The 15243-nt window shown below is 42.2% G+C and overlaps 1 protein-coding gene across 1 annotated transcript in view; it reads right to left on the bottom strand.

Annotated features, from left to right (window-relative positions):
- The window catches only part of USP13 (ubiquitin specific peptidase 13), a 106631-nt gene that overhangs the window by 45548 nt on the left and 45840 nt on the right, over positions 1-15243 (bottom strand). The window contains exons 7-10 of the mRNA XM_023623342.2: positions 9201-9295; positions 7929-8116; positions 3309-3380; positions 2853-2946 (exon numbers count right to left, since the gene is read on the bottom strand). Coding sequence (XP_023479110.1) covers positions 2853-2946; positions 3309-3380; positions 7929-8116; positions 9201-9295 — 449 coding nt within the window. The remainder of the gene's footprint in view (positions 1-2852; positions 2947-3308; positions 3381-7928; positions 8117-9200; positions 9296-15243) is intronic.

Here is a 15243-nt window from a genome sequence, read left to right as displayed (position 1 = left end):
CAGGCAAGGTTTCTGTGCATCAGTTTCTGCATCAGTGAACATGCAGGATGAGCCTGGCCTTTCATAAGCTCTACGTAACACAGTTATTAGTATCACTGGTGGTAGCGGCCCTGTAAAAAGGCATTCCCACCACATGGCTCCCACCCCTCTCTTATGCTCTCTCCCCTCCACCACACATTCCTCTTGTAATCTATCCCTCTCTCTGCTTCAGCACATCTTCTTTCCTCTCTTGGAGCACTTCAGGCTCATCTACAAGCCAGAAATGCCAGAGGCCTGGGACAAGACCACCTGACCAAGGGGCTCTTGATATCAGAGAGAAGATTCTGACAAACTGCTTTCTCTGAAACCAAGTGCTGATGAAAATCCTGATGCCTCAGAAAGTAATTCCCTCCTCTGTGAAGGAGACTGGAGATTTTACTAAGAATTACTTGTCTGTTCAAATAACAGCTAGAAACTGACATCACTAGGGCCCCAAAGAAAATCATAGGGTCAATTCAAGTTCTATTTTGAATGTTAAAGGAGCCTTTTTGACACCTGGACCAAAGACTCCCTCATTCTCATTTCCCACCCAGCCAGACAGGCCTTCCCCTCCACTGCCAAGATACGCATCGCTCCACTGATCACATGCGGGGTTCTTTCTTCAAGACCACTAGATCACGGCACCTGAGTGGGAAAGGATTTTACAGATTATCTAGATCAAGGGTCACACACCCAAATACCCAGTGTACCTGCTGGATCACAAATCACAAAGGGACTGGAGCCAGCTGGGAACTGTGTGTCCTGTGTGAAGGGATGCTGCTCCTCAGCTTCAGGCAACTGCTATTATGGACTGGGACTGCCATGTGTTTAAGAGAAGCTGGAAATTCAGATATTTGTCTGGGGGCCAAGCAAAACACACCTGCAGTCCAAATATGGACCAAATGCTGCCAGTTACGGACCCTGAGCCAGACAGAGCAGTGGTTCCCATCTACAAGCCTCAGACCTCTGGAACCACAGAGCTACTGCACAATGGTCCCTAAACCCACCGGCGAGGAGGGGGCAAGGGCCCCAAGCAGTCACTGTCCAAAATTGAACAAATACGTGCCTTGCTCATCTAAGAACTTCCTTTTTCTAATGTAAAAAGATATTGTAATATTAACAAAACCAAATTTTACTTCTAAACCTCGCTAAATGGATGAATTTGCATTTCACATTTTCTCAAGTGAAGAGATTCCAAAAGCACAACAGCAGCCATGTAATGTGCACAGATTTTATTTACATCAGAGAGGGGTCCTTCACTCTTGCCATATTCACAACCACCACCTAGACCAATTCCGCCAGGCAGAGACTGAAAGGGTACATGACTTGCCCGTGGTCCCACAGCTCCCTGCAGAGCCAGGGGAGGAAGCCAGGCTCCCAAATCCCAATCCAGTCTCCACCTCCTCCACCAGGGAGGGTGGGCTCCGCCTTAAGAGTGGCCTAAGAAGTGACAGCCTGGATGCCAACTCAGGATAAATGTGAGCAAAACAAAATTTTGGACCGTTTTCTTCACTAGCGCCTCTTCAAAGTTTCAGCGGAGCTCAGAGGCAGAAGCAGCCTGATAAGCTCAGACCCCAGCCCCACACCCAAACCATCTCCTCAGCTGCATCCCAGATGAGGGTCTTCCAGTCTCAGGTGGGTAAGGAACTCATGATCCTGCAATGCTGGATAACAAGGCAACCAGGGAACATAAGGCTTCCTGCCCCACCGACACTCTGGTCTCCTGTCTGGCTGTTCAGAAAGTCTGTATCCCTCTCCATCCTCCTCACAACCTACTCCCTTCTCCCCAGTCCCCAACCCTGCCTCTGTATGTGCCCTTCATAATCTCCCTTCTCCTCTTTGCTCCATTTCCCCAGCTAACTGGCTTCATTAGGAAAAAGAGCAGATTCACTTTCGATTCTTGCTCTCAGTCTGCAGGCATTAGTTAAGGATAACTGACTTAAGGTAGGAGCACAGAGGTCAAACACTTGAGAAACAGAATTGAAAGAACGTGCCCACTAAGTCAAGACAGGGTACTCTGAAGGCAGAGCAAGTGGGGCGTGAACTCCACTCAGGACATCTGCAGCAATGGGAGCCAAGGCCGCCAAAGACAGCTGTGTAAGCTGTGCACTGCACAACGCCAAGGGCACCACTCAGAAAGACTAGGTTGCAAGTAACACCCTCTAGAGTAGTGTAACAGAGCAGCCCAGGGAGGGGTCAGTAGCCCATCCTGCAGGCACGTGGAAATGCAAGTCTGACTATTAGGAGATAAAGCACATCTTTCAATTACGCTATCAATTAACAGGGACTGAATAGCCAACTGAGTTACTTATACTTGAGTGTGCTTACAAACTCCCCGCCAGCTGACCAAACATGAAGACTGTCCAGCCTTCACCAGAAATTCAGAATCCTCAGCTCTAAAGAAAGGTCTAGGGATCAGTGTGTTTATACCAACCAGCCTCTTCAGAAACTCTAGCAAACAAAGTTGAGGCTTAGGAGAAGAAAGACACCATAAGGGCCAAGATTGTATTACCAAGAGGAAAATGTTAATATTTTTATAAAGTTTATTCCTTCCATCTCAGCTGTATGTTAGGAAGAATACTGTTTCTGAAGACCCTTAATGATACAAATCACATGTAATCCATGAAGTGACTGGCACTGGAAACCCAAACCGTGGTTATTACTTACCACAATTTTTAGTAGCATGCAGACAGACACCCTAGACTCTGAAATCCAACAGCTATTCTGCCAACTCGCTAAATTGACGGCACCACTTGCCAAATCAGAGGAAATCCACGTTCTAGCTGGTAAAGGCCCCTCCCACACATCAACGTGGCCACCACCCGGACACATACCTTGTGTTCCTCCTTCATCACCTGTTCTATGAGTTCAGATTTCACCGGAGGTTTCGAATACTGGCCTGAGAGAAGCCCGTGTCCTAACTTAGTCCTGGACGGGAGGGAGAAACAAAAACAAAAGGTCATTGTTGCTTCCCCTTAGAGATGCTAAAATTACCTACGCATTTCAATAATTGCAGCTGCTTTTAGGTGGAACATTTTATCTCAATTTCTCACAAATAACTTATTTATTTGATTCAGCTCAATACTGATTCCATTTTCAAATTTTCCTCAGTACGTTATAATTTTATTAATTTCTTTCTTCTTGTAAAAGTAACACACGCTCACTTTAGAACACTTTAAAAATACAGAAAATGAAGAAAAGAGAACTGCCTTTAATTTTGCAACCCAGAGATAACCAATATGAACACTTTATTGGATACTTTTCTAAACAAACTACAATTGGGCACTTACATCTGTGTGTTGAAATCTTGTGTTGGATCTAAAGGAGAGTAGTCAAATATTCTTGGAAGATTTCCTACATACCTAGGAAATGAGAAGCGACAGTCAAAACATAGGAACTAAGAGGAGATCAGAACCAAAATGAGCCATCATCCTAGCTCAGACCTCCTTGCCTTTCTGTCAAAATTAAATCATCCACTGAAGAAACGTTTTTCCTGAGCTCCTACCTCTGCCGCCATATTCACGGACCTCCCTAAAATGTTCACGCTTCTATCAGCGGGTCCCAACCCTGGGTGCAAGTTAGAATCCCCCAGAGAGTTTCCTGAAAAAATACGAAAGCCAGAGTCACTCCCAGATGTTCTGATTTCATGGCTGAGGGTGAGGCCTGGGATTTGGAATCTTTTATAAGTTCCCCAAGTGATTCTAACATGTCGCCAGAGTCAAGAAGCACTGGCTTCTGCCATTGCAACTGCCATCTCAAACACAAACGGTGAGGTCAGGGGTTGTTCAATCACACCAAAGTGAATAACGACGACACAGCAGTGACAACTACCGTTTCTTGAGGGTTTCCTATATCACCTGGTTGAGTCTTCAGTACAACCATAAGAGGAAAGGATTATTATCGTTACTCCATTTGAGAGATGAGAAAATAGGGATGCAAAATCATTAGGTACCTTCCGAAGTCACCCAGAGAGTGTGTGATGAAACCCAGAGTGGACCCAGGCAGCTTGGCTCCAAAGCCACGCTCTGAACCACTCTGCCGGCTGTACCTGCCTTGTCCACGATCCCTTGAGCAGCCCACAACTCCTCTTTCTGACCGGTTTATCCCGACAGAGCAGCGCTAACTTTAACCACCCATCTCTAATCTCAACGTACAATCATTCCTCTCACTTCCAAAGTTCATTTCCTATTTCAGACTCTCTGCTTTGTGCTGTTGATCTTTCCCTCTTCAGGCTTTGAAGTTCTAAGCCTGAAAGCTCTAGGAGGAAGAATCCAGAAGCAGATCCCTTTCCCTGGCCCGTCATGCACTCTGCTCTGCCCACTTCTCTGACCTCATTCCCATCCCTCTCCCTCAGCCCACACTGCCCCGGCCATTTGCCCTTCCTGCTGCCCCGGGGCAGGCCAAGCTCACTCCTGATTCAAGGTCATGCCGTCTGCTGTCCCCTTCCTGGAGTGCTCTCCCCATGGATCCTTGCTCCTTCTCAGGTCAGGTTAAAAGAAATCTTCCACCCTTCCTAATTCCCTGTCACCTGAGCCTGGCTGACCTTCCTCTTGGCATGCATCACTACTTGCAATTACATAATTTATCTACGTTCTTGTTTATTATCTCTCTCTGGAGATTACATACTAGAATCTAATCTCCCTGAAGACAGACTTTATCTAAATCACTGCATCTCCAGCACTAGAACAGCATCCGACCTGTAGAAGGCACTCAATAAATATTTGTTGAATAAATACACTCATATTGTGTAATCACATAACCAATTTCTATAACTGACTACCTATAACCCAACAGAAAAGGCATCATACAACAAAGCTTTACCAGAAAACCATGACACACTTGTAGTTAGCAATGACCTGTAATCGGATCCCTCAACTACGAGAAATTTCTAGGCACCTGTTCTCTACAAACTCAGAATTCGTATCCCAGATTATGTACCTACATCAAAATTACCAGAGCATGCTTCTCAGGGACAGTCCCATTCAAACAGTTTTTAGATGTCACCAGGACAACAATTGCATCTAGAAATTTTCAATCGACCAAGAGCCAATAATAGATAAACAAAACTTCGGAACCAAATTACTCAGAACCATATGCTGCACTGAAGAATTCTTAACAATACACAACATGATGAGCTCATTAGCTCTCTTACAATCTAGCCTTTATCAGATTTCAAAACCTGACAGGACAAAAAAACTCACTGGGAAGGCGAGTATTAGGGAAAGGCTTATGCTTTCAAGAAAGATTGGTGGAGAAAAATAAAGTTAAAGGGGATAATCTTTGATGTCAGAAATGTCCACCTTGCTAGCAATTTATATTCCTTTTCCAATTGATGAGGAATATCCTCCATTACGACAAAATTAAATTAAAAGGCGGAAGTAATGTTAGATAATTTTTAAAATACTTATTATGCTTTTAGTTTGTAATCCAGTGTTTCTTAAAAAAAAATGTAGTTTTGCTATCTCACAATCCATTTCAGTTGTCATTCAATTTGTACACTTGTTTATTTAGATTTGATCCTCATCAGAATTATTCTGAAATGGAAACTGGGTTCAGGTGGCAGACAGGGTATCAAGGAGTCAGGCCGATGTTCCCGAATTACACTGTGGTTGTGCGTAAGTTATTTAATCTTTCTGTGAGTCACCCTTTCTACTTGCAAAATGGAGACGCTGCTCCTGGAACTCCACTGAGTTAGGCCCGTGGGGAGAGAGGAGTTTAAAGAGCAAGTACCTCAGGCCAGTGATATTTGGTAAAAGAAAGAAAACACTGAGGAGGAGTATGAATAATAAGCTGCTCATGCTCTAATATATACAGTAAATGTTTAGAAAATAGAAATATAAAATACTCGATAAAATAAAATTCTAAAACTCTTGAAACAAGACTGAGGTAAGAAATTCAAATCATAAATCCAAAACACGGTCAGGAGGTACATTTTTTCACTGAAGAAAAAATTCAGAAAGGTAATTGTTCATCAAACTTTGGTGTATAGAAAGAATTTTCAAAAACTATAGACTATAAAGCACTAAAAATGTGTTGGGCTTTGTAACAAAAGAATACAAGTTTCTTCCATTCTAGTTTAAAACAAATAATAATTATACAACATCTACCATAAGAACTTTCCTTTAAGATTTTTTTAAAAAACTTGGAGCATGAGACACATAAGATGAAGCTACACTGTTCCCCACATGACAATACAAGTATGCGACAAGGATAAGAATGTATTTAAAAAATACAGTGCATGACACATACCTTTGAAAAGGTTTTCCCATCTCAGAGCTTCAAATTTGTTCTTCCTTCTGTCCCAAACCCTCTGTCCCCACTTTGCCTGTACATCAGGCAAGGTGCATGTCCTTTCTTCAAAGGGCCTCTCTGACCACTTCCTTTTCCTTCAGGGAATCTACCATGTTTATAACCATGCAGTTGTTCCTAAGATTATTTATCTAATGTCTGTTTCCCCAAGTGGGGCCAGGCACCATGTCCTTTTGATTACCACTGAACCCAGCACACTGCTGAGCACAGTAGAACCTACTCTTTATTGGCTGGATAAAAAAAATGAAAACTAGACATGGAAAACTGGCCATAAATTCCCAAAGCCAGAAAACAGTAAGAGGTAAGTCTTCAATACCAAGAGGAAAGAAAAGCATTATTTGATACACTTTTTATTAACCACCAGTAAAGCTATTAGCATTTCAACTCCACATGGATAAAAAACTGTCCTGTGCTATTCTTAGTGTCCTGTCTACCCATCCGTCTGTCTTACCACATGTGTGTCCCCCTCCATACTCAAACCAAGGTGGAAACCTACCCACTCTGGAAAATACCAGAGACTATTTCCTAAATTTAGGCAGAGGCTGTCCATAAGTGTACCAGTGCAGCTCCCAGTTTCTGTGGCTCCCTGTCCTAAGCATGGGCTAAGGAAGAAAATGCCACAGACACAGCTACTCTGCCCCTAGGTGTGGAAGAAGGCAGCCTAGTGCATGCCCAGTTAGGAAGTGCACCAGTGCCTCCCAATTATCTATGGTGAATGGCCAGCTTTTTTGTCTGTTTCAACTAATACAGATGACACCTTTAAAAAATACAACATAGGGGCAGGTCCCGTGGCCGAGTGGTTAAGTTCGCGGGTGCTCCGCTGCGGCAGCCCGGGGTTTTGCCGGTTCCATTCAGATCCTGGGTGCGGACATGGCACCGCCCATCAAGCCACATTGAGTCGGCACCCCATATGCCACAACTAGAAGGACCCACAACTAAAAACATACAACAATGTACTGGGGGACTTTGGGGAGAAAAAGGAAAAATAAAATCTTTAAAAAGTAAAAAAATTTAAAATATAACATGAATAAATTATTGGAAAACTGAAATGCCAGTTATAAAACATGGCAATGTCAAATTGCTACAAAAATTTCTAAACGTTCACTCTCAATTTCCATACTTAAGTCATTGCAGATCCATAACCAGCAGTCCAAGACCAGCACCAGTCTGTGAACCACATTTTGAGTAGCAAAAAATTAAAGTCTAAATCTAAGAAACTCCACTCACCAAGAGGACAACATCGACCAAATGGATCACTGAATCTCGCCTAGCGCATCTATAGGAAGGGATTTGGCAGGCTTGCTGTGAAGATTAATGATTAATACCTTCTTGGCATGAAGAGTGATGGTCTAAAAATGGAAGCCACTATTAATATGACAAACCCCCACAGGAGGCTTTTCAGCGACAAAGCTTTCCTTATCTCACTTGATTTCCCTAACACTTGACAAGTGTTCTCACCCGGCTTCAGTGCAAGACGTCACACCACAGATGATGTGGTGAAATGTCCTGCAGCTGATGAAGATGGGCTTCCCCAGCACCTGTGAGTGGAGTGGACATGGAAGGGATAAGGGCAGTGCTGAGCGCCCCAGGGGGTAACTTACGCCCTCTGGAATTCTGGGATGCTGAAGATGGCCTGCATGACAGAACTGAGATAGCAGCTGTTCCCCAGGTTCTTGAGACCCGTGTATCCAGGGCCATACATGGGCTTCAGCTTCGTCCCCGTCTCCTGGATCACTTCCCACTCGCTGACACGAGGCTTGATGTCATTGTCCCGGAGCCCATTCTCTGTCTGGGGCAAAGTCGGTGAAGAAAAACAACTTTAGCTGTGACTATCATTCACAGATTATGTCCCATGAATGATTTCTAACAGCAATGGATGTTTCTTCCTTTTTTTTCCAATTAAACAGAGAAATAAACCGCTTAATTAAAAGAGACTGAGATGGTAATGGTTACACAACAGCATAGATGTACTCAACGTCACCGAATTGTACACTTAAAAGGGGTTAAAATGATAAATTTTGTCATGTATATCTTACTACAATAAAAAAAACCTCACATTTTAAAGATTTGAAAATAAAAGAGAGAGAGATTGAGTGGAAAGGAGCTAGGAGGAGGAAGAAAGACAAAAAAGAATTGAAAAAAAGAAGCAAGTAGAATAATTTCAAGGGAAGATACAACACAGCAAACAACAAGGCAAGGCAGTTGGAGGAGAAAGTGGAATCAAAGCATGGGGCTTGGGAGTGCCTCAAAATAGGAGGGAGGGCTACAGAAGAGCAGAGAAAATAAGTGAAAAAGTGACACGAGCGAGAAAGAGGAGAACATGAGGAGAGGGAGATGGCCCAGCTGCGAGGAGAGGACAAAAAGAAAGCAGGCACATTTCACCAGCTCAGCATAGGGACAAATCTTACACAGTCAGGATATCAGCTTGAGAACACAATACTAAAGCAAGCAAAGCTTTTCCATCAGCAATAATACGTCGCCTTACTCTTTCCAACCCCTGGGAGCTCTGCCTCCCTTCATAAATTAATTACAGTGATGGTGGTCACAGAAATTTTAAAGGTCATCTTCCCGCATCTTCTCCCTTTAGTGGACAAAGAGGGATTCCTGCAACTCTCCATCCAAGGAGACAGAAATGTTGTACGTAAACTCCAACTAAAACAAAATGACACTTGATGGGTGCCATCTGTATTACAACATAAAAACACCTAAGCTGGTAACCAAAAGAAAATGCTAATTAACTAAATTCAAGACATAAATGCAAACATTAAAACCTATAAACCTATAAAATGAAGATTGGTGTTACAGGAATTAGATATTAAATAAACCAGTTTCCTCCCTGCAAGGTGGGAATAGACAAAAGTAGGCCTTCTCACCCCGTGCATGTGAAGCATATCAATTCCAAAATGCGCTAAGTGCTTGGCCAAATGAGGATCCAAAACGGGTTCCTCTTCTTGAAAAGAATAAACATCTAGAGGGTGAAGAGAAAAGAACACTGAGATCTGTAATTAAGCATTCAATAGTCAACATGTATTTATTGAGCTCCTATTATGCAACGGACTGGTACCCAACAGGCTTTGTACGAATGAACAAAACCAGCAGAACCATCTTGTGAGTTACATTCAACTGGGGGAAAGACAGATGAGAAAGAATAAACAAAATAAATAGGAATTTTCTGTAAATATACCCATATATCAATTCTTTTGACATTTTAAGAAGTAATAAAAAAAAGTTTTCTGATTCAAGAAAATAAAAGAGCAGTGCCTAAAGTTAAAATAACTTAAAACTAGACAAATGTAAATGTTTAACACTTGATTTTTCTAACCAAAACAACAGTGGCATAACTAGAAGTTGAGGAGGTCAGAAGGGTGAGGAAAGAAAAGAGAAGGGTGACATGGTCTGCCAATGGCAGGGGGGACCTAGAAGGGAACACACAGGCCCTCAGAGGCAGCTGAATGGCTGGACTTGGGTGTTAGGTCCAGGACAAAGCAAAACGCTGCCACTGGAACCCTCTATGGTCTCAGCCTTACCAGCTCACCAATGTCCACCTCCACCTGCCTCCTCAGCCTTTCCTTCCTCCGTTAGTGCTCACCCCTCACAGAGCTGGAGAGGGATTCATGAAGACTGTGTACTGTTTCCTAAACATGTCCACTTCGTAGCACACACAGAAAATGATGCGACGTCTGGCACAGCAGGGTAATAGAGGAGGCTCCAGTCGCCCCGGGCCCTGCCCCCCTGCCCCAGGACTTGAGGGGTGGGCATCCTGGCCTCCCCGGTAACCCACTCATGGTGCGCTAGTGTTGGGAAGCTCTGTGCCAAGGTGGGCAGCTTCTCTCCTCAGGATTCTAATATCCCACCCGACAACAGAATGCTTTAGACCAAATCTGGCTTCTCAAAGGGTGGTGTACAGACCTGAAGCAGTTGTAAGAGTGTGAGAAATGCAGAACCCGGGCCCCACCCCAAACCTACTGAATGAGCATCTGCCTTTAACAACACCCCCAGGTGCACAGCAAAGTCTGAGAAGCACTGCATAGAGTTTTCAAAGCTATCTGATCACTGCCTTATCTGTCCTCAGAGTAGTGCAAAGTGGAAGAAGGAAGAGACATCTTCAGGCCATTTTGCAGATGAGGAAAAGAGGCTCAGAAAGGTTCAATCTTTTGCCTCAAACCTAACAGGTGGCCTAGAACCCAGGTCTTCTGACTCCCAGCCCGGTCCTTTTCCCTTTACACTAAACTATTTCCTTAGATCTCTCAGGACACCAGTAGTCTTGGCAAGGCACCATCCTAGGCCCTTAACAGGAATGGAGAGTCAAAACCCACAATTTCTTCATTCCTAAATTTGAAAAATAAAACCTACTAAAAGGAAAATGGATATAAAGATATCATTCTTTAGGACAGTAAAAGATAAGACCGTCCATGGACTTTCCTGCTCTTTGGAACATCAGCAGGAGGAAAAAAAGAAAAAAGTAATATATAGGAACTCTGGTAACCTTCCGACCCAAATCCAGATATAAGGAGATACCGCCACCCAAAGGAAGTCAGTCTTTGCGTTATTAACAGATTAAACATTGTGTAGCTTTCTCCTCTACCTTGCTTCCCCTGGGGGCTCACTTTAACTGGTGGATAGCAGCCTTCGTCTATATTCTTTTTTAAATATAATTCAGTGCTCTCAAAAACACAAACAAAAGACGAAATCCCCAGCCCAAAGAAGAAGAAATTTCCAAAAAGTTTAAACACTTTTAAGCATCAAAAATCTTTGAACGAATAACTTGAAACAAATACATCAACAATATTTTCAATCCATGAGAAGTGACACAAGCAAATACCATTCAAACACTGACTGGAAGGTGAAAGAGACACTTCCTAGGCACTTTAACTTTGGTTATTATTAACTAGTGAGATAGTTTTGAAAATTTAACTCATTATCAGAGCCTATTAGAAAATAATAAAATTGCTAGAATTGTACCACTGGCATTGGCCTAGGATTTTGAGATAAGTGAAGGTCACGCAGCACGCTGCAGTTCTTAACCTGTTAGGTTCTCGCCACACGGAGAAATTAACCTTTCCTATTTCCAGTCATCAACCGCTCCAAAGATACAAAATGATTCTGTCAGACACAATGGTTATTTCTTTGCCCAATGACAGAAACAGATTGGTGAGTAACACTCAAGAAATCTAAAAATGAATGGTGATCCCTTAAACTTGGCAATCATGAAGAATTTATAAATGACATGCAGTCATAGGAAAAAAATTTGAAGTAGACTCAGGGCCTGAAAACACTGCCTTATGCATTTTTCATAGGGAAATTCATTCATCTCCAACCTCAGCTTAGCAAAGTCAAGTCTTAGCTCAAAAATTACTATAGCAAATAAGCATTGCCTGACAAGTGTCACCCTCCCCAATCCCCAACCCGGCTTCAACCCTGGAGGCAAGAAGCACAGTTAGGGAGTTCACAGAGGGATCCTCCCAGGAATAGCCCAAGCAGCATTTCAGGAGTAACGACATTCACTTTAGAAGGAAACCAGTCATCGTTCCATTTCAAGTTAAATGACTAGTTAAACCACGGAGAGCATGGAGAGATCCACACCAGGGAACAGATAAAAGTTTTAGAGCATGAACAACCCATTGATGTGATAAGCATGTTAGAAAACAGTACATGCAACAAGTCTCCAAATTAACTAAAGAAAAGTTAGAGAATAGAGCTGAGACTAAGACTGAGACCAAGACTGAGAATCTGTAAGGAATTATATGAAAATGGTAATAATTTCATATCTCTGAATGGGAAGATTTATTTTCTGTTTTTTTTCTTTTCTATTTTTTCCAAATTTATTCTATTTTGATTGAAAAAATTGTTTTATAAGTAATTCCTAAAGATTAAAATGATTCTATTGGATGAAACGCCATTAGGTCTGATGTACCAATGGTCTTCCTTGTTCATCCACATGGATTCACTCACTCACTCATTCGTTCATTCACTCATTCATTCATCGTCTCAACAAATATTTACTTAACACCAAATATATATAGACACTAAGGATATAATGCTAAATGACATAAGTAAGGTCTGCCCTCATACGTTTAAACTTTACTACTTCAAATAGTCTTAGAAGAAATGCTGGTTTGGTGTAAAAGGACCTAACAGACATCTTCTTGGCTATGGTTTAGTCATGTCACTTCAGGATCTCTTCCTAAGCCCCAGAAAATGGCAGAACTCCAAATCCTGCCCTCAGATTCCCACACAGGAAAGCAGAGCGGGGAGAGAAAGGCAACATGTACCTCAACAAGCTCTTGTGTTTAGAAAAAGAAACAAAACCAGGGTAGCTGGCTTCGCGGCTCTGTTCTCACAGCTCAAGTGGAGAGAAAAACAGAACTCTTGGTCAAACACCAAGTCTTAAGTCAGAGAGGAAAGGACAAGGAAAGGTTCTTAGAGTAAGTGCTGGTCCGTCCACCCCAACTGCATCTCTCCACCGTGAGTTCATATTTGTGTGCCTAACAGACCATCTGCCACAGACAGGAAAAGAAGAGGAATGAGAGAATGCTCCAGCAATTACTAGAAAAATAAACACAAAATGAATGAGGTCAGAAGCATGTACCATCAGCTTAGCAACTGTAACTCCCAGGCCTGACAAAACCTAAACTTTCGTCAGGAAAGGAAAACAAGTAAGAGCAAAAAGACGTCAGTAAAATAGAAAAAAGGTGAATCAGAGGAGCAAATTTTGCTGGAGTGTCTTCCTCCATCTGTTTACCCCACAAGTATTTACTGAACACCTACTATGTGTGAGGGGCTATGCTAGATATAACAGACTACAACAAACGTGGCACTTGGGGCTTGCTGTCTGAAGTGACCACCATTAAACAGTTACAGGATCTTGTGAAAAGTGTTACGATAGAGCAGAACGAGATGCTTCAGAGGGACAGAGGAGCGGCACAAGCCAGGTCAAACTAAAATGAAGCAGTCCGTGCCCTGATTCCAAACCCTTGGGCTATGAGAAATTCAGGGGAGCTCACGCCCAGGTCAAGGGTGAAGATGACCAAAGAAGAAAGACCACCTTGAGATGCTATTGAGCTGGTGCAGGGGCAGCCAATTCCCAGCTGTGGGATAGGCAATTTCACAGCTGCCTTGGGCATCTCTGGAAGGCTCTCATGCAATCACCACGGCAATGAGACATCCTCTTAGGTAAACTAGCTTCCACAATGGAAGAATAAAACCCCCTCTCCTGCGTCCATACCCCTCACTGCCTTCCCACCCAGAACCTCAGCCTTTCTCTGCCACTCCAACGTCTCCGCCCACAGAGGAAAGCTTTTTATTTGTTTGTTTGTATGGTGATCTGTTCCTTGGTTTGTTTGTTGCTGTACCCATGGGGACCCAGATTGGAATTTGATATGGGGCCCATTTTTACTACACATGCCACTACAATGGCCTAGCCTGGGGGATGGGGGCTTTTTGAAAGAACTACTTCTAATTTGAGATCTCAAGATGAGCAGGATTTCTCACTGAGCAGGTATATGTTTGTTGGGGAGAAGGAAACCAGGATGACTGGATCACACTGCCATTAAATATTTGAGTCCACAAACTGCTTGGATTCCACGTTCACTAAGCAATATTCTAAATATAATTCAGCTTCCCACAGGGAAGGAATGTACTGGTCAAGCTGACATAAACATCACACTTACAGGCAGTTGTGGTTCTCATTATAAACTAAAAAATAAACACCCCGACTTTGAGACTTTGTCTCTTGTGAGCTGAATTACCCTCAGTGAACCCAGCGAGTATGGAAGAGGGGACCCTCGACTGTGGTACCTTCACCAGGAGGTGGCCACCTCGACCACAGGCAGAGGGCACTCTCACCTCCTGAGCCTCAATATCCACAAGGCTCATCATCACATATTTAAGGAAACTTATGCATGTTTTCAATTAACTTATCTGGCCTTTAAATAATCAAGAAGTTACAGCTAGCAATCTATTAAACAGATTTAAAAGAAATGAAAATTGAATTGATGCAGCCCATAAACTAACATGAAATGATAATTAGACTAAAAATAATCATTTGTGTTAAAATCCATTCTGCATAACATAAGCAGGAATCAAATTCTGATCTTTTTTGCAAAAAGTGAACATTATTTCAGCTAAATGAATTCAAGAACCCTTATCAGGGAATGCACCATCTGCACTGTTGTTGCCAATGTCTTATGCTTTCTATGATTGAAACAGGAGTATTTATTCAAATACTCTCATTTATTCAAATAAGAAAAACCTTAAAAGTTCTCCCTTCTTTATAAAAAAAAAAAACCCTTAACTATGGCAGATAATGGGTCAATATTCTTAATAGCTAAAGAGTTCTTAAAAACCAATAAGAAACATAACAGCAGCTAGAAAATCACACAAAGAAATTCACAAAAAGAACTACAAATGGCCAAGAATACCATGAAAAATATTCAGCCTCACAAGTCAAGCAAATTAAAACAAGATACCAAATTAGCAATGGTTTTTAAAAAGCTCTAAAACCCAAAGTTGTCAAAGATTTGTTGAAATGGGTACTCTCATACACAGCTGGTGGGAATGTAAATTACTATAACTATTTAAAAGAGAAACTGAAAATTTAAAAGGTTCAGGATTTTGTTTGTAGGAATTTATCCTAAAGAAATGCTTAGACAAACATGCAAAGATTTGAATATGTACAAGGATTTTCATCAGTATGGCAAAAAAAATTGCTAAAAACTCACAGAGGAATAGTGAAATGATTTATGAAACTATCATGAAGAATATTTAATGACAGAAATATAATTAATGTTAAATACAGAAAACAAGGAATAAAACTTTATACAGTGTGATCTACTTTTTGTAAAAGTGTGGGGCCGGGGGAGGGTTTTTGTATAAGAACTGATCAAGCCCTTAAAAAAGAAAAAAGACTGGGGCTGG

Source organism: Equus caballus, chromosome 19 (assembly GCF_041296265.1).
Source record: "Equus caballus isolate H_3958 breed thoroughbred chromosome 19, TB-T2T, whole genome shotgun sequence".
NCBI lineage: Eukaryota > Metazoa > Chordata > Mammalia > Perissodactyla > Equidae > Equus > Equus caballus.
Note: the sequence above shows the minus strand (reverse complement) of the source record. Positions and strands in the feature narration are given on the sequence as shown.